The 21,034-nt window shown below is 39.5% G+C and overlaps 1 protein-coding gene across 5 annotated transcripts in view; it reads right to left on the bottom strand.

The window, feature by feature from the left end:
* LOC5567597 (hornerin) overlaps positions 1 to 21,034 on the bottom strand; it is a 159,927-nt gene that overhangs the window by 3,813 nt on the left and 135,080 nt on the right. For 2 of the 5 annotated variants that reach the window (XM_021857693.1, XM_021857697.1), the window contains 4 exons: positions 17,097 to 17,515; positions 6,270 to 6,551; positions 5,803 to 6,134; positions 4,748 to 5,742 (listed from right to left, as the gene is read on the bottom strand). In XM_021857693.1, the coding sequence (XP_021713385.1) occupies positions 4,748 to 5,742; positions 5,803 to 6,134; positions 6,270 to 6,551; positions 17,097 to 17,515 (2,028 nt within the window). The remainder of the gene's footprint in view (positions 1 to 4,747; positions 5,743 to 5,802; positions 6,135 to 6,269; positions 6,552 to 17,096; positions 17,516 to 21,034) is intronic. The other 3 variants (XM_021857694.1, XM_021857695.1, XM_021857696.1) reach the window with 3 other exon arrangements.

Genomic DNA, 21,034 nt, shown 5'->3' with positions numbered 1-21,034 from the left:
ATAGCTCCTTTATTGAAATACAACCAATGTAAAACAAACGAATTACCAACTTCAGATTTCAAATTTTGTGTTTAAATTTCAGTTTTTAATTTTAATTTTCTCAATTCAAAATTGAAAAAATTAAAATTAAAAACTGAAAATTAAACACAAAATTTGGAATCTGAAGTTAAAAATAAGGTTGAAGCATTGTGTACGGAATTTAACGATATTTTTTTCTCTTGAAAATGATGTTATTTTCAATAATTTTCATGAGCAACACATAGAGCTGAGTGAACAAAAACCTGTGTATATGAAAAAAAACTATCGAACTTCTGAAAGCCAAAAAAATGGAATTTAACGCACAGGTGAACAAAATGCTTAATGAGGGTATTATTCAACACTCGGTTTCCCCATTCAACTCACCCATTCTTCTAGTACCAAAAAAATCGTCCACGGACGTGAAAAAATGGCGTTTGGTTGTTGATTTCAGGCAATTAAATAAACAAATCATACCCGATAAATTTCCACTTCCCCGTATAGATGAAATCTTAGATCATTTAGGCCAAGCAAAGTATTTCATTACACTCGACCTCATGTCATGATTTCATCAAATACCATTGAATGAATCTTCTAAACGATACACAGGCTTCTCCACCGAAACAGGTCATTATGAATTCAATAGACTCCCTTTCGGATTAAATATCAGTCCAAACTCATTCCAACGCATGATGTCTATTGCTTTAAGTGGACTACCACCACAATGCGCTTTTCTTTATATTGACGATATTATTGTGATTGGTTGTTCTGTCAATCACCATATCACAAATTTACGTAAAGTGTTTCAACAACTGAGAAAATTCAATCTCAAGTTGAACCCCAGCAAATGTCAATTTTTCAAAAAACGAAGTCACATACCTTGGCCATAATATTTCAGAAAAAAAGCATTCAGCCTGATAAAACAAAATACTCGGTCATTTCAAATTACCCCGTTCCGAAAAACGCTGATGATGTACGACGATTTGTTGCAACTATTACCGTAGGTTCATCAGAAATTTCGCAGAAATAACCCATCCTTTGAATAAATTGTTACGGAATTGTTACGACGTTTTTCGTTACTCTGAAGAACAAACTTCCGTTACTGTTGTTCAGCATTGCGCTGGAAGCTGTTGTGTGGAGAGCCAGCTTCAACAGTCGGAATCGATTTTGAACAGATCCAGTCAATTTGTTTTCTTCGCGGATGATATGGATATTATTGTGGGGCAGCAAAAGTCGAACTATGAATGCGTCAAAGACAAAATACATGATAGAATACGAGGTGCTCGATGAGTTCGTCAACTTTAAATCCTTGCTGACGCCTATTAACAACGTTAGCCGTGAAATACGGAGGCGCATCATCTTTAGAAGTTGTGGCTGCTATGGGCCCATGAAGAACTTGCGGTCGAAAATGATTCGTCTTCGCCCTAAATGTACCAAGTATAAAACGATCATAATACCTGTAGTCCACTACGTACATGAAACGAGGAATATGCTCAAGGAGGACATGCAAGCTCTTGACTCAAGAAAAAAAAATGCCCAAAGATCGAACAACCCATCCCAACCTGATGATAGTTAAATCATGCATGACTCATGTACCGTCGAATGAATGAATTGAACAGAATGATTTGAAAACAATCATTATCATCGACTGTGAAAAAGCAGTGCTAACGTGTTGATTTTTTACATTCCTTGAAGCTCACGGTGGTGTTCTTGGCTCACCCACAACGGATTTACGAATGTGCTTCCTAATTGCCTATTTTTTACAGTTTATTTTCGTAAGACAAACGATATCTTTAAACGGGATTGAGTTTAAGAAATACATAGTTATCATGTTCTGGAAATTCAAAATCCGAAATTTTCATACAGGTATGTTTTTTAGGGAGAACACTCCCTAAAAATAGTGATTTTCAAGAACTTTGAAGCACAAACCTCAACCAAACTATGTTTAAACGGGTCTACCCCGTTTGGCATAATGCCATATGGCATAATGCCGTTTGGCATACAGTCGTTTGGCATAATAGCTATTTGGCATAACGGTCGTTTGGCATAATCGCCATTTGGCATAATTGTGAAAAACATTTAATTTGATCAAATTCCCTCCATTAAGCAAAAGGGGCCGATAAATTTCTCGCGATCGTACATTTCGTTGTCAGTTATTGATAGAACATACTTCTAATCTTTATTTTCTAAGGAAACCAATATCCAATGAAGCTCTTCTAGAATTGTATCATACATGACTTCCGGGGGTCATTATGTCTGGGATATTATAACGTATTTTTAACAAAAATATGTGTCCAACGTCTAAGTATTGCCATTTGACTTGAAAACAAAAGGAACATGATATTTTATGACGCATCTTATGTTTCCGGATTTTACTGTACCACTGTAGGGAATGGTAATAGTAGTAGGCTTGAATTTTCGCGAAAATCACGTGGCTCTCCCAGTACTGTAGTTCAAAAACGTGATTCTCATCAAGTAGCCTATGTTGGGTGCACGAATTTTCTAAATCATGAGTGTCATTGAAGGCTCTAAATGCGGGAAATGCAGCTGGAAATAGAACATTTTTCTACAGTAGTTTTGGGTTGCCCTTAGCAACGGGTGTTTTGCTATTTTCAAGGCATTTTGCCTACAGCAGCGATGGGCGTGAGTTTCACTGGCTTCGCTGACTGTGATTGGCTTTGCTTGGCTACTGTAGAGTGAATTTCAGATTTTTTCCCAACCCTGGTAGTATCTTCATTTTCAAATTATGCCAAACGACCATTATGCCAAACGACTATTATGCCAAACAACTGTTATGCCAAACGACTGTATGTCAAACGGCATTATGCCAAACGGGGTAGACCCGTTTAAACTTGCTACAATCATAAAACCGTGTTCGACAAAAATTCGTAGAATCGACTAAACTACTATGTAGAGGTATTTCTGATAAGTTTAAATGTACCGTTCAGTAGTTATGAATTTTCAAAGCTTGAAAATAGTCCAAAAACACATAATTGATTTGAAGCACATCTAAATTTTCTCCAAATTGACTGAAATTTTGACCAGAAGTTCATTTTGACATGAAAAATCAAAATATTGGTTGACTGAGGAACTTCCATACATTTGAATAGGTCTACTCTTGAGGTTATCGAACCATCTTTGAAGTCGTGCAGGAGAACGGCGTGTGACGGCGATGGATGGACGACGTGTTCGCGACGAACCTAATATTAAGAAGGTAGCGAAAGCTAGAAAGATTTGGTGTGTAGGGTATGTTGTAAGAATGCCGGACAGCAGTTCTGTACAGATGGTGCAGATGTAGTCGGTACCAGAAAGGGCAAAGCGCAGCAAGCAAGTAGCCAGCGAAAATGCCTGACGATTTGAAGAGCGTGGAGCAGAACTGCAATGGAGAGAAATTGCACGATATTGACCTCATGGGAATTGATTACGGAAACGCTGCACTGTGTTATTTCCAAGATTTGGGAGGAGTGGATGGAAGGTGTCGTGGGTGCAGATGGAAGACGGAAAGTGGAGAGGGCGGATGAACCATGAATTACACCAGCTGCTGGGAGAACCAACCATCGTTTACCTCGCAAAAAATTGGAGGATGTGGTGGGCCGGGCATGTAATCATAACGTTGATTAACAACCCGGCGAAAATGGTTCTCGAACACAATCCGACCGGCACAAGTTGACGTGGTGCGCAGCGAGTAAGATGAGTCGATCGAATTGAGGAAGATCTACGGACCCTTCCCAGAATGAGTGACTGGCGACGGGCAGCCATGGATCGAGACAAATGGCTCCAGAGACCACCCAGGCCTTAGCCTGACTGGTCTGGTGTGTGGGAATCGACTACAGGACAATGTGCAAGGCAAGGACGAACCTGACAATTAATTCTAGGACTACATAGTAGATGGATATAAAGGTAGGCCTAGTGGTGGTATTCGTACTGAGGCAGTGTTTAAAGTTGTTGAAGAATCTTTTTATCCCGCAACGAATCGTATAAAATACGACTGACTTCAGTGAGCTGGTCAATTAGTGCGAATGTCGGAAGAAAGAACTAGTCTACACACAGTGTAAGAAGACGTTAAACACACAAAAGTTTGAGATGTAATGTAACACTTAAAACACAGACAAACAGACGTAACACTTAGAACAAATCTCGATGAAAATCATAGTCACGAGGACATGTACGCCCAATGCTCAAATCGGTGTGTTTGGCCGACAGGCCAACAGATGGCGGTAGTGCGTAAACGTCAAACACGAACAAAAACGATGCGAGCGCTGCGGATGGCGGATTGGCCACCTACCATGGTGGCGGATTGGCCACCTACCATATTTTTGAATCGACCGTTTAAAAGGTGGTCGATGGACAATGATGAGAGTGTGACGTCTGTTTGTCTGTGCTGTAGTCATTGAGGGACGAGGTACTTCGTCGTATGAAACCGACTGCAAATAGGCAACTCTCTTACGTTAACGTGTCAATGGTAATCCTGCATCCCAGAATCAGCATTAGAATTTAATCTCTAGATGCTCCAGATTCTGCATAAATGAATTTATAGAGGATTTCTAGGATTCAAGGATCCCTGAAATGCGCATGGAAAACTCGGAATATTGCACAATGTACAACATTGTAGACTTACTTAGGTATAACTAGGCCCACGATAAGGAGAACAGGTGTCGAATCATGCACCTTTCTAATAAGCTTGCATTTTAAGGACAAAAGCGACCCATAGAGTTTCCCCTATGTTACTTACCTTATCCCAGTTGCAGTACAGTGGCGACGTATTGCCGTTATCGTAATCGAAGTCAAACCCTGTCCCTTGATTGTTTTGATTCCTACTCTTTTTCCGCTCCTGCTGCTGCTGCTGTTGTTGTAACTGCTGCTGCTGCAGCGACCCTTTATTGTGCGACGCTGAATTGTTGGACGCCACGGTTTGCGTCGATCCGGAAACGGGCTTCTTTTCCAGCGTTAGCTGCTTCTGTTGTAGCAGTTCCTTGTTGTGCCTTTCGAGGTTCGGCTTGTTCAGGTTCAACGAAAACTGATCTTTGCTGATGGCCTTGTTGTGGACAGCGGCTGCTGCTGCCGCAGCTGCGGCCATTTCGCTTTGACTAGACGATAGCTTTCCACTGGAGGAGGATGTTTTCTGCAGGCTGGCCGTCTGCGGTCCACTTCCGCCTCCCATCGAGATCGAACTGGGCGACACCTTGCCCTTGTCGATCTTCATCTTATCCAGGTACTTCTCCGGCTTGCTGGTGAGGTCCAGGTTGAACAGCTCGGGGTCGTTACTTTTCTGACTAGATTTGTTGTAGTTGGTAGCGGCGGATGCGGAGCTGGGTGACAACTCAACGGCCAGGGCCGATGGCCGCGCGATCCGCTGTTGATGCTGTTGTTGCGCTTGCTGTGGGCTGATGGGGCTCTGCGGACTAGAATCGCTGGAGTGTTTCTGCTGCACGGATGATGACTTCGAGGAGGATGTAGTCGTATGGCGTCGCCGAGTGACGGGAGTGTTCTCGACGGATTTGAAGTACTTTTCGTGCATCGAGTCGTCGCTGGCACCACCGTTGTTACCGTCGAAGCTGCCCTTTCTGTGCGAGGAACCTCCATGCTGAGGTTGGGCGGCCTGTGGCGAAGCGTGATGGTGGTAAGGTCGTCCAGACACCGGAGTCCCTACCATAGGACCTGCCGAGGTGATGCCAGCCGACGAAAGGAAGCTTCCCGACCGGGTCAGTGAGATCGCTGACGAAGCATCTGCAAGGGAGATTGGAGATAAGAAATCTTCAAAGATCAACAAATCAACGAATGGCATACTTCCGGGATAATCGAAACTCTCGTGCTTCGACACCAGTCCACTGCTGCCGTCCTTGTGACCGCTGCCAGTGCTACCCGACTTAGAACCCATGCCGTCATGCATAAATTTCTTCTTGAACTGCGGCGTGCTCATCGAGTGTGACGGAGATGATAGGTTGCCGCCACCGCCTGCGAGATCTGATGAGTTAGACATCGAGTACGATAGCATCTGGTGCGGCGGCGGCAATGGCGAGTGGTGCAATGACGAGATTCCGAGCTTCTCCGTAGATGACGATGGTACCGAGTGTGGAATGTTGTGCGAACTTGAACTCTCCTGGAGCATTCGATAGCTGCTTTGAAGAACGAAGAACATGGTATAAGGTCGACATATGGTTAGGACAGTTGTAACGGTGAAAACAGGTACAAAAAAAAAAGATCTACCACCAACCACCGGCGTATAAGGGGGCGCAAGTTATCAGGAAACTTACCAGTTGTCCCCGGTGGAGTTACCCGGGTGCTTCTTCCCGTGGGTTCCGGAACTTATCCGCAGGCTGCCACCGTCCGGCATGCGCCGATGGTGGTAGCCATGGGCACTCGAGAGGCTGCTATCGCTGGACTTACCCGAGTCCAGGTACTTCTGACTGCTACGGGAACCGGTGCCTCCCGACGAGTTATTGGGATGACCGTGCCTGCAAAATTTATGAGATTCGCCCGTGCCGGTACGGCCAATCGAGAACCCAGCGTCAGTGACGGTGGTTTTGGGTGGTAGTCTTGGATGGTGCGCACATCGATAGTTTAGACATAGACAAAGAGCACAATACACACGAGAAACGGCGCCCAGGAGAAGGCGTTTTGTTGGGTGGTGGAAGTAACGGAAGGTGGTTGAATTGGTTTCAAGTGCGTTGCATACATACATAAAAAGAAGAGAAAAAATGAAACAGAAGGAAAAAGGTAAAAATCTCACTCCAGAAAAAAATTCAGAACACGTCAATGATCTGTATGAGTTTCTGCGTTTTTTTTATTGACGAATTCTGATCGCAAATGAAGATTTTGAGGTTTTCAAAGTAAACAGCTTGTAATTGTACCTACATGCTGGTGAGACGCACTACGCTATTCGCAAACAACGTCAGCGAGCTCGCGTCTCCAGGGCTGGTAACGATCATGTGTCTTGAAAAGAAAAAAAAAAAAAAAGATACCCAGGGTGTCCATCCAAAACCAATTTTCCAACTCCCGGATTTTTCCCGGTTGCCCAAAATATTAACAACTGATGACAAAATGATCTTTGGACTTAATATTTTTGTTTTTTAATCTCATACACATTTAGGAGGTCTTTAACTAACTTATTTATGAACAATTTTTATTTATATTCATAAAATGCTATAAGCATCGAACGGTTCAAATTTCGAAAACCTTTTGGACAGAAAGATATAAACTAAGACCGTCCGCCAACGAGAACTGATAGAAAGTTCAGAGAGGATTTGGAATTATATGAACAAATTTCTGCTCTGTGTATCTACACTTGTTGAATCCAAGCAGAGATTAACAAAAACGATATTCCCTAATAGATTTTTTTTTGATCCCCTATGAAGTTGGCTAACACTTTTGACCTAAACCCAAAATTGCAACTTCCAAGAATCGCGTGGATCAAATATCTGGGTAAGAATACATAAAGGACCTCGCTATTTATTTATCAATCAGAGAGCTTATCATGAATTTATAAAATAAAAATTAAAGAAATTGCATGGGTATGATAAGAAGAAATCGCTGTAGGGGAAAGTTGGGCAATTTGACCAACTTACGAAAGTCGATAATAGTGCTGAAAACATTAGGGATTTTTAGATGAATACACTAGATCCGCATCATTTCTGTTGTCTTATAAAGTTCACGAATGAATGAATGATTTGTCAAAATTTGTCATTTTTTGAGTCGATTTTGTACCGATGGGGTGATATGAGCACCCTATTTTTGGTGGTAAATGAAATGATGAAATTCGGAAGACCTATTCGGGGCAATATGGGTAGTTTTTTCGAACATCATTTTCTTTTTCTTTATGTTTAAAACAGTGACTTATAATATGCCTATTGCTTCATTTCCTTATCAGCTTTGGGGTTGCATGATATTTCAGATGAAATTTAAAAAAATATGTAGTTTTCAAAGGGTGCACTGATAAAAATTACATAGTAAAGTCAACCATTGGTGCATGTTCAATTACACCATGCCACAAAATAGTGTCAATAATCACATATTGTGTAATGTTTACCACAGTTTTGTTGAAATTACAATGGCCTGACGCTATGTAAAATGATAATTTTACCTACACACGTTAGTTGATTTCATCGCCATTTGTTATCCAAATGTTTGCCCGCACCGTGAATTTTTCCTGCTTCTTGTTAAATATTTCTTAAGTATCAGCTCAGTTTAGCGTTATTTGATTGTAATAATAGAATAACATGGGAACAAGGTATTTATTTAATTCATCTGTTATTTTGACGATAACGATTTATGATCTGATTTTTACCTGCGATAGAGAATGCAATGCAAACTGCTGCAGCGGGTAGATTACAATACGTCGTAGTATTTCAACATTGCAACCGAAATTGGTCACGGTACCTGCGAGAACACCAGTAACTCTTGCTTAAGCAGCACTATCATCATTTCCGGATTCGGGCTCGATTCGGAAACTGACGATCGATGCAGCTGTTAGAGCGGGGCATACATGCAGCGAACAGGAAGCTAGATCAACGGAGCCGGAAATGTGACAAGTAGCGATAGAATCATCCCAGCATAATCCGGTAGAGAACCGCGACCAACTAGTATAAATTAAAGCGGCCAAAGCACTCTATTGCCCTTCTGGTATATTTATAATTCACATGTAGTACATAGCATTAAGTGATACTAAATGATACTGCAGCTTGCATTCTATCCATTATTTTTTAATAACTATGCACATAGTATGGATTACTATGCCAGTTTTCTGTCAAAACATAGTAATCATGACCATCGTTTTGTTCTTCCAAAAATGTAACATGTTCTGTAAAAATCAAGTAGTAACGTAGTTTTAATTTGACCCTTGATATAGTCAGCGTTACCATGTCTTTTTTGTCAGTGTGCTCTCCACCTCATTGGCCAAACCGCCCCGACTACCCCTAAATATGAAGAATCCCATTCAAAATCTCTTCAGGGACCTCATAAGACCTGTATTATAGATCAAAGACTACTCCAATTAGCCATCGAGATAAGGCTTCACTAAGAATCAGTATCATCAATAATCAAAGAAATCTTCCTAACGGGAACTCTCAAGTAATCTGACAATGATTTTAAAAAAATATTTGGCATTTTTTGTTTGTTTAGAGTTCTGCTAAGAATTTCAAGCAATATCAGTCAAGGGTCTGTTCTAATACGCACTAAAAACCATAATAGCAATCTACTAATAACCTTTTTAGTAATCTCTCAGGAAATTGATCAATTATTGATTCGATATCCGTAAGGAGTCTAACAAAGATCTCATTTAAAATTGGCTATGAATCTAAATGGAAATCTAATAAGAATCTCGCCAATAACCTTGTCAAGAAACCCTAAATAGGGTGACAGAGGAGTGGAAGGAAAGGGTAATATACCCCATCTCATTACTGGACTGAGATATAAGCGTAAGAAGGTTTCACACGTCTTTGTTGAGCACCAACATATTATCTAAGGACTGGACTGAGATATGTATGAGCAAATAAATTGTTTGCCCACTAGTGCCACCTTGCAAGTGATTACCGAACTAATAAAGTTTCAGATGAATAGGTCTTATTTAGTTGATCACCTTTGTCGAAGACACCAAGTTTGCATCTCATCACTGGACTGAAATATAAGCGAATTAAATTTTTGTCCACTAGCGTCATCTTGGAAGTGTTTTCAGAACTATTAGGGATCTGGGCGAACAGGTCTCAATTAATTCGTCAAAGACCATTTCTTCTTCTTCTTTTCTTCTTCTTCTGTCGGGTGTGAGATCACTGCGTCCCCAGTCAACAATTTGGTTGGTATAACTTTTGTTATACATCATTCTATATGATCCAATTCAATCGTATATAATGCATGAAAAGGCTACATACCTACAAAAGTGGAGGCTATATGCGTACTTGGCATGTACTTGGCTCATCGCCACACTGTAGCCGTCGCTGAAAAAACGTGATCGAAATTGTTTTGACCTTGAAAACATGATTTTAGTACTATAGTGTCTTCGGGAAAGTTTTTTCCATAAAATAATCGCTATTTTATGAAAGCGTCAATTTGGTGATTAATCCACCTATAAGTGAGAACGAAGTTATATTTTTCGTTTTTATGAATTTAAAAATAAACTTTTTTCGGGAAAGTTGTAGGTAATATTAGAAGAAACAACTTTGCTGAAGACACCGTATGCATATTTTTTGATTTTCATGTACATTTGTGGATTTTTTGTGGAACGCCCCTAAAAATCACCTTTTTCATCATAACTTGGTTGGATGATTTTGTACAATTTTCAATTGTTCTAGTGTTATTTGTTACTTGCAAAAACGCATAACTTTCTCCAAAAGAGCATATTTTTATCTCTCATACTTTTCGAGTTATTGAAGGTTTTATATAAAATTTCGCACCTTTTTGACACTAAAAATCATTTGGTCGCGCACATTTCCGCAGTCTGAAACATGTTCATCCAATGGTTTGAAACTAATACTATGAAATGCAGAGAAAGCCGCTTTTAGCCTGCTTTAGCCTGACGGTCAAAAGAAAGTCTGAAAAAATGTTTACTTACATGCAGATATAATTTACACTTATTCACTACACCCTATATTGGCTTAACTTGAATATCTGGCATCACTGTATCGAATTTTATGCAATAAAGTCAACAATATAATCAATCAACAAAAGGTCGGAATAATCTGTTCAGACAAGTTTATCACAGACAAACAGACAACATATCCAACACACTTTTCGTCGTTCACCTTTCCAACGTTAGCTGTTTATTTTTCGCAGAAAAACACTTATTGCTATTTTTTCTGCAGGAAGTCTCAGTCCTTTCTTGAGAATTTTTCGGAGCTCGCAGCAAAAACTAAAATGTATAATATAACTATGAAACATTTATTTTATCCTTTAAAATTCCATAAATCCATAAATCAGTAAATATTAATGTTTAAGATTATCGTCATTATTTTTAGCTTCGCTATCACTGGTTTGTTCGTTATCTTTTTTAACCAAAAGATTTTCGCATCCTGATAAGGAAACACTTTTTTCTCGGGAATGCTCTAATAGATGTAATCACAGGATTTGATGTCGCCAACAAACAGTGTAATAATTCTTAGTCAGTATCAATTCTGGAGATCCTCCCTGCAATTCTTAATATTCTTGTTACATCCTCTTGAGCCTCTTTGGTCAACTGTCCAATAGAGACCAAGAAAGAAATTACCTCACTTCCTCGTATAAGGATTCAGTGTACAAAGCGTTGAGCAAATTTCTCCATAGCATCGATGTTACTGAATCGATTCACATTTGAACTGTCGAATCTATTTATCGATTTAATCGAATCCTTTGCATCTATATATTTGAATTGAAATTTATGAAATTTGGGATGGGATCAAATGAATTAGCAGTCGACACCAACATCTTTCAATAATATCAGTTTTCATATTCGATACAACAAATTCACTAATTAAAAATTTGGTTTCTCTCCCATCAATTCATTAAGAAATATTTATCGATTTCTACTAAATGAATCGAATCAAAAACTCGAATTAAGAAAATCTATTCATTCGATTCTAGATGCTCCAAACATCGATTCAAAATATCGGTTAATCGTAATGACAACTTAAATATTCGAAATATCAATTTAAACTCAGCCAAAGCTAGTACGGATGCTGATATTGGGTGCCACTCATATAAACCAAAAAGCAATTAAACAGTTTGAAATGCATACTTACCGATTTTCTCGCATTAAAACATATTTACACAATTATGAAGAAACAATCCACAATCGCCTTCGTGTACTGCCGTTCTACGCATATTTGGCTCGCAGCTCATAAGGTTTACATAGAAAATGGGACAAGTAAGTGTAGATGAGCAGTGTAAGCAGGTTGTAATTTATTAATGGTTCCTTTTATCAATGGGTTCGATCACCACAAATGAACAAATTCAACAAAATGTTATCATAGAAAAATGTATGAACAAATGTTGTTACATGATCTTTAATATGATCATCTTAAGATTTCAGTAATTCCGCTGCTAGGTTATTTAAATAACCTTCGCCAATCGTATCATCAATCAAGCGGTTCTGGTGATGGCAAATCACATGACACAAGGGTAAATATTTCCGATAACTATTACTAGTATTCTAAAATATTTCAACAAATGTATTTTTTTCTTTCTCCACAAATTATCAACTATTTATTGTAAAATGCATAAGTGTTATAATTGTGAATAAAACTAAAATATAGGGATTTCTTATGAACAAACGAAAACTATAACATTTTTTATTGGTTTAGTGGGAAAAAAAATTCATTATCGGTATTTTACTAGTACTACCGATGAATCTATGACAAAAGGTCGAAAGGACAAAAGGTCGAAGAACAAAGAAGAAGGGACAAAAGGTCGAAAATCTTTTTTCAAAGAAGGAAAAATTTCCCACCAAGCAAAACATTTTCGACCTTTTGTCCTTTCGACCTTTTGTCCTTTCGACTTTTTGTCTTTCGACCTTTTGTCCTTTCGACGTTTTGTCTTTCGACCTTTTGTCCATAAACCCTACCGATTCTGATCGATGCAGTACCGTCGAATCGGTATTCAGCAAAAGTAGTCGGAGCCGGAATCCCTAATTGACCACCTACTTCATATATGGAACTAACGTTAGAAAAGTGAACGATGAAAAGAGTGTATGATATTTAGTCTGTTTGTCTGTGGTAAACCTGTCTGAACAGATTATTCCGATCTGTTGTTGATTGATGTCATTGATGATTTCATTGCATAAAATTCGATACAGTGATGCCAGATATTCAAGTTAAGCCAATATAGGGTGTAGTGAATAAGTGTAAATTATATCTGCATGTAAGTAAACATTTTTTCAGACTTTCTTTTGACCGTCAGGCTAAATCAGGCTAAAAGTGGCTTTCTTTGCATTTCATAGTATTAATTACAAACCATTGGATGAGCATGTTTCAGACTGCGGAAATGTGCGCAACCTAATGATTTTTAGTGTCAAAAAGGTGCGAAATTTTATATAAAACCTTCAATAACTCGAAAAGTATGAGAGATAAAAATATGCTCTTTTGGAGAAAGTTATGCGTTTTTTCAAGTAACAAATAACACTAGAACAATTGAAAATTGTACAAAATCATCCAACCAAGTTATGATGAAAAAAGTGATTTTTAGGGGTGTTCCACAAAAAACTCCACAAATGTTCATGAAAATCAAAAAATATGCATACGGTGTCTCCAGCGAAGTTGTTTCTTCTAATATTACCTACAATTTTCCCGAATAAAGTTTATTTTTAAACTCATAAATACGAAAAATAAAACTTCGTTCACACTTATAGATGGATTAATCACTAAATTGACACTTTCATAAAATAGCGATTATTTTATGGAAAAAACTTTCCCGAAGACACTATAGTACTAAAATCATGTTTTCAAGGTCAAAACAATTTCGATCACGTTTTTTCAGCGACGGCTACAGTGTGCATCGTCAGCAGATTACCAAGTTTGGGTGGCGATTTTTGCTAAGTTATTGCGATTTCATATGATGCTCTCTGGATTGATATAAGATCTGCCAGTTTATACAACTTAACGCGATTCTATGTTGCACTATTTACGATATGTTTTGCTGTCAACACAGACTGTCGTTAGTGAATCGTATTGGGTATTTATATGCAACTTGTGTTGACCAGAGAATATGACTATACTAGAGAAACGCGGAGAGTCTTTTGACTTTGTTTATAAACAATATTTGCAATTACTATCAATCATTGAGGACATCCAAACAATATTTTAGTGTGCGTGTCATCCTGCCAGTCGCCATAAGAAACCAAGCTTATCAATGACGTCAATTTCGTATCGCTTCTTACTAACACACATCCATAGTCTTTTTTGCGTAACATCTCATTGAGCCTCATTGAATTTGCTCGATTGGAACCAAGTTTGACGGTTCAATTGGAACCTTTGGTTTCAGAATTCGCGCTTCTCTATATAAACAAATTCTCTGGTGTTGACATTGATAACGTTTTATCTGACATCTTGTGAGATTCTGATTTTGACGTACGAATATGTGATTTTGGATACACATTCTTATACGATACGTGGTTCACTGGGTCCATTTTTTAAAACTATTATGATATACCCTTTTGCTTTTACAACGACCCTCAGTGGCGAGAATGCCACCGGAATACTTTGCGCGGTGACTGAACTTTTAGCCATCTTCCATTGATGGGCAGAAGTCCTAAGTTGCAGCATTGTGAATCCCCCAATCTGGTACGATCAGCCTGATAAAGCCGACCACTTTCCTGGGAGATGCGTTCCAAATATCGGCCGGCTCCAAAAAGGACTTGCACTGCAGGAGCAGAGAAGGTGTTGAGAGGTTTCGCACGTTTCACTACAGAAACGGCAATTTGGGTTTTGGATGGCTCCGATCTTTTGTAAATGGTATCTGCTGAGGCAGTGGCCAGTTATTAGACCGGTGTAGGTGCTGAGATTCCTTTTGTTGAGACCAATGAGTTTTTGTGTTTGTTTCGAATTAATTGTGACGAATATTTTGGACTGATTCTCATTGGAAACTGTTTTCCAATTGGATATAATTTGACTGGACAACCAGCTGTGCAGTTCAATATTTAGTGAGCAGTTTGATATATCAAAGAATGGCTCAGGACCAATGAATGTATTGGCCGATTCATTCCTGGCTAGCTCATCGGCAAATTCATTACCCTCTAGACCCGTATGCCCCGGGATCCAATATAGTTTAACTCGATTGCGGATAACAAGGGTTTTTAGAGCAAGAACACATTCCCACACTAATTTTGAGTTAAAAAGTGTAAGTTTTCAGAGCATGAAGAGCTGCTTGATCACCTTTGTGGAAGACACCAAGTTTGCATCTCATCACTGGAAGCGAATGAAATGTTTGTCCACTAGCGTTTTCTTGGAAGTGTTTTCAGAACTATTAAGGATTTGGGCGATCAGGTCTCAATTAATTGTGCAACTTCGTCAAAGACCATAATTTTATATCTCATCACTGGTCTGAGGTATAAGCAAGTAAACTGTTTGCCTACTAGTGCCATCTTGGGATTGTTTTCCTAACTAATGAGGTTTTAGTCGAATAGGTCTTATTTAGTTGATCAACTTGCCAACTAGCGCCATCTTGGGAGTGTTTCTTGAACAAATAAGGATTTGGGCGAACAGTTTCCACTTGGTTGGTCAACTTTGTCCAAAACATCAATTTTGTATTTCATCACTGGGTTGAGATATAATAAACTATAATGTTTTCCCTCTAACGCCGGAGTGTTCTGCGAACTAGCAGGGTTTTAGGCGGATAGGTCTCAATTAGATGTTGAACTTTGTCGAACACGTCAGTTTTGTATCTCATCAGTGGACTGAGATACAAGCGAAACAAATATTTGTACGCCGAAAATTTATTTCACATATTGCTCTTACATGCGACTTTGGTTGGAGTCTTTGCGCCACCTGGTGAATGAATTATTAATTTAAACATTCACCAAGTTAGCAGCTTTGTGATCAACTTTCCAGAAGACAGTTTTCTTCTTAAACTCTTCATTACCAAGATATTGGCACTACAAGTCCTATTTATAGAACGCTGGATATGGGTTAATACAAAGATTATTCCAAACATTTTCTACTAGATACAAAAACTCCACGAGGTCCTCTAGTTCCTTTGTTCAAAAGGTTCGTGTTTTGTATTCTTAAATATTTTGTTTTATTTGTGATATCAATCACTAATATATCCAAGGAAACTCTTAGAAATTACTCCAGAGATTCCTCAAAAGATTCTTTCATAAATTCCTCCGAATTTTTCTAGAATAATAAAAAAATATCCAGATGGGACTTTTCTCATAAAGACGTTTGGCAGTTCAATTGGTCGAAACATAAATCTTAATTAAATCTGCCAGATATTCACAGATCATGGCGTGTGATTTAAAGAAAATCTCAACTCTTGAACCAATCTTGAAGGTTCATCTAGAGATGTAGCCAAGATAATTATTGAAAAAATAATGAATCGTATCCCTGAATAATATAATGTAGGGTTTTCTGAAGGAATTTCTTGAGGTAAATAGGTATCATTGATAAAAATGCAAAGGAATGATCGGAGGAATAATTGAAAGAATTGCTTTATAGTATTTGCAGGTGTGAAACCTTAAATGGATTTTTAAAAAAATATAGGGATTTCTTTTTGAAGAATCCTGCAAAAGTAATCATTGAGACAGGGATTGAATCCTTAGTAAATTGGGAGAATCTCTCACGTATCGCTCTCTGTAACTATCATAACATGCTGCACATTATGAGAGACTGTTTATCGTATACTGCTACAACTTTGATCAGATTGGGGGGATAGTAGTGCATGATAAAACCCCTCTCAACATGCTCCAAGCCTGGAGGGCACTATTGCTATTGTAAATTCGTGGATTGTTTATCTATCCCCAACGGTAAACAAGCGAGAAAAATGGATTTTATCATCGTTCTGTCTTTGGGGCTCTCGCTCGCTGCTTCCATTTATCAGACTTGTTACACCTTGCGATACAATGACGACCGTAGACCGCAACAGATGGGATGTTTTTCTTTGCTTGCTTTGATCGTGCATCATGCTTCAAATGAGAGCGAATTCTGCAATGCCTGGTGCTCAAGGATGTTATGGAGCAAATTCTGGGGAAATTTTTCTAATGATCTCTTGAAAACTGAAGGAGTCCTTGAAAGTATTCCAGAAGAAATCTAATGAGAAATCGCTTGAAGAACTAATTAAAATCTTTCTCTAGGAATTTGAGAAAAGAAATGCGAAAAAGTTTTTTTTTACAATAGTCGTGTAACTGTATCTGAAGCCTTTAGAATCCAGGATCCGCTGCAACTAGGAAAAGTAAAAAAGAGAAACCATCCATTGAGAATAGAGACAAAATCCCTAAAAAGAGACTGCTACCAGCCCTGCGTCACACATACCAACTTAATGCCACAATAATAACTAAAAAAAAAAAAATCGTAAAGCGCCGGACTGACTGCCACTTTGAAGAACCTCAACTAAAGACTACTAGCTTAAGAACTACATCACTCTCCTACTAAGCCGTAAATAATCCAGCCAAATCCCCCTCGACTCACCTGTGCTGCAAACTGTGTCTCCCCTGTGGACTCGCCAGCAGGTCACTATTGCTTCGCTTGTCGTGATGGCCCCCTCGATGCCCGGAGCTGGAACTCCGGTGGTGATCTCGATCCCTGTAGTCCATCACTCCGGTTCCCGTCCGATGGCCGCAAGATTTCCCAACCGTTCCCGAGCCCCCACCGTGCTTGGAAGAGCTGTGATGATGCTGCAGAGTTCCACCACCTCCGCCATCCTTCCGATCGCCGGGATCGGTGTTCTGTTTGAGGGTTTGCAGCTTGGCCAGTGGAATGATATCACAGTTCTGCGGCCTGTGCCAGACCGTTTTCTGAGAGGCCACGTTGTAATAGTAGAATCGGCAGGTGTTGGTGTCGAACAGCTCCCACCACTGGGATGCATCGGTGCGCTTGATGTTCACGCCCTGCAAGAAGAGAAGAAATGGAGGTATGAGTCAGAACAGTTGTTGTTTTATTTTGGAAATGGGCAACTGTTTTAATTTCTATTGTAAACACTAACCGCTACAGACACTACGTAGACATATCTGATTAACGGCAGCTCGTGGAGAAGGCAAATAAATAAGCACAGCTTGATTCTGAGGAATCAATGAGATCGGGACTTTCTGCATTCGATAGATACAGATCTATTCGAAATACTCAGACCAAGGCCTGAATAGTTAAACTGAAGGTGACCTCATTCTAAATAATTAGGGTTTTAGGATACGATCGTTTACAATTTTTAGTGCACTTTCTACTGAGAAAATGAGTGAACAAACCAATCACTTTCAGATCACATCCGGATTCGTGTTTGGTCCTTTGATTTATTAGCTTTCTTCTGTGGGGTGAACAATGGGTTCATGATGAAACTTGTTCGGTATGCAATGATCGGTGGTGATTGAGTAATATTGTGAATCCAGATTGTGACTTACAGATCCTTACCTTATCCTACTAACCCAATATCGTTTGCATGACTACTGTGGAGATGCAGAGGTTCACTCGGTCTCGAGTAACAATGGTTGTCTAATTAACATTTATTAGCTTCCCCAATACTTGAAAGGACGTGGCCAGCGTCGTCATTCACTTTCAAATCTAGTGCTCGCGATTTGTGCACATTAGGAATGGTAAGCTGATTCCAAGCCCCATTCATTGAATCAGTGTGCAACTTAGGTTGTTCTGATCAATAACGGTGTAACAACTACGGTTCGGTCATCTATGCTTTCAAGGAGAAAAAATTGCTTTAACCGAAATTAAGTATATCGATTATTCTTTCACCATTCATTAAATCTCTGTTCAACTTCGATTGCTCTGGTCAATTACGGAGTAGCAACTACGAATTGAATCGATTATTCTTTTAACTCTCGGTATTTTCTCTCTTCCCCACGCATGTTGTCAAATATATAGAGGGCTGCATCTACCCAATGGGGGAAGTTTGGCCCAATAAGCCAAATGTGGGGAAATGCAACTTTTCTTAATGGCAACTTCACTGATGGTCCAAACTTTTGGACCATGTTAAAAATTGAAACTTGCATCGATGTTACAATTTTATTTTATGCCAGTTTTCTGGTATATTTTTTTGGTCGGACTTGGACCAAGATTTGAGCTGTTCCAAAACTGGCTTGACACATGTTTTCTTACCAGTTTTGATTTTTCTCGCTAAAACAGCCACCGTCTCTATCTCTAGTTCCTACTGATTTGAGATAAGCAAAAACAGGAGCAACATTCCATCGTTGCTGTTTTTTTAACCATATTTATTTCTCTTCCAGCAATTCCTTCGGGAATCCTTCAGAAATTCACTCAGAGACACCTTCAAGAATCAGCAGGTTATTTCTCCGGGGAATCCTTTAGGAATTCGTCGTTGAATTTCTACGGAAACACATCTGAAGATTCATCAACGAAGTCCAACAACAGAAATCTCCAGGAGCTTTTCCAGGAATTCTACCGAAGTTCCTCCGATGCGTAAAACAAGATTTCCACCAGGAATTCCTCGTTGTATTTTCTCCAGGAATTACTCTGGGGTTTCCTTCAGATATGGGTCTGGGGAATTCTTCCAGGAATCTTTTTCATGAATTAATCCGGTGATTTCTTTTAGGAATTTCTGCGGAGATTTCTTCCAGGAACTCCTCTAGAGGTTGTTGTCCTCTGTCGATTTGCTCCAGGAATTCATTCGGGGATTTATCCAAGAACTCACCTCTTCTCCAGTGTAGTATCCGGATCTGCTAAAATAATCACTTTTGGCCGATTCCGCCATCGGCCGAATAAACATGAGCTGGGTTTGAACCAGCACAACCATCCGCGACAAAATCGTTCATTAAAGGGCCATTCTCATTGCGCCGTGCCGGGCCGGGGCCGGGACTCGCGCGGGGCCCGACCGGGTTATGTTTTGAATAACTTTCTTGTGTTTTATATGTGAGCGTTCACACCAAAGCTCCCGTGCCGTGCCCGGGGTTTAACCGGGGTGCAACCGGGCTGAAATTAAAAATCGTTGGCAACGATATTCTAGCCGCCCCGGTAGCCGCACGGCTGGCAGCATATTTTCTGTCGTGTTTGTATTTGTGAGTTTTTGAACAGATACGACCAGAGCTATCTGTCAAAATATAGTTTAGCTTTGTTTTTCTCTTCTCAAAGGATCAGCATTTCTCATTTTTTCCGTTTCTTGTAAATCAGCTAATTTTAAAAAGTGAAAATGTTTTCAAACATTGATGACGAGCGATTAATTGAGCTCGTGAGGCAACAGCCCATATTATACGATTTGGGAAATCCAAAATATTTGGATTCGGCGCGGAAGTTTCGAATCTGGACCACCATAGCCAGTGAGCTTGGAAAGGAAGGTAAGTAAAAGCAATATTTGTTCGATAATTGGGTAATTGCCCAAAACTTCACCGGCCTTTCCCTGAGGGAACGACACGCCGCACTTTTTTGCTCCCTGTTTAACATAACATTGAGGTGTTTTCTCAAGTGCGGCACGTCATTCTCTCTGGGGAAGGAGGCGTCCAATTTTGCAAGGAGATCAAACCAACCACCAATATAAACGCAGCGTTTTTTAACCAAGGAATCTGGTTCCTCCAGGGATCCACTCAAATATTCCTCCAGAGGTTCCATCAGAAGAGGATTTCCATTAGGAGAAATTCCAAAGATTCTATAAGAAGTTCTAGGTATTCATCAAGACCTCCTCTAAGGATTCCATCCGGAGTTGTTTAAGGTATTCCATCGGGATTTTCTCTAGGGATTTTATCAAAAGTTCTTCAAAGGATTTCATAAGGAGTTCCTCTAGAGATTCCTCCAGAAGTTCCTACAAAGATTTCACCAAGAATTCCTTCAGAGATTCCAACAGGAGTTCGTCCAGAGATTCCATGAAGAGTTTCTTCAGATATTCCACCAGAAGTTCCACTTATTCTATTACGAGTTCCTCCAGGGATTGCTCTAGGAGTTCCTCCAGGTTCGCTAAAAATTCCATCAGGATTTCTACCATGGATTTTATCAGGAGTTCTGTTTAAGTTTAAAAGGGATTTAAGGTTTTTTTTAAGGGATTCCATCAGCTGTTTCTCAACATATTTTATCAGGAGTCCCTACAGGGATTCCTCTAGAGATTCCATCACAAGTCCCATCAGAGATTCCAGGAATTTATTCAGATATTTCACCAGGATTCCTCCAGGGATTCCATCAGAAGTGTTTCCAGCCTTTGCATTAGAAGAACTTATAGGGATTCCACCATGAGTTTTCAAATTGCTTCACGAGATTCTCAGAAGATTCCATCAAGAGTTCTTCCATGGATTTTATCAGGAGTTCTTATTGGATTTTAAAGGGATTTAAGGATGCTTTTTAAAAATCTTTCAGAGATGTTCAAGAGTTCTTCCAGGGATTCCATTAAAAGTTTCTCCAGGCATTTCATCAGGATTTCTTCCAGAAATTGCACCAGAAGTTCCTTATTGGAGTCCATAAGGAGT

Source organism: Aedes aegypti, chromosome 1 (assembly GCF_002204515.2).
Source record: "Aedes aegypti strain LVP_AGWG chromosome 1, AaegL5.0 Primary Assembly, whole genome shotgun sequence".
Classification (NCBI taxonomy): domain Eukaryota; kingdom Metazoa; phylum Arthropoda; class Insecta; order Diptera; family Culicidae; genus Aedes; species Aedes aegypti.
Note: the sequence above shows the minus strand (reverse complement) of the source record. Positions and strands in the feature narration are given on the sequence as shown.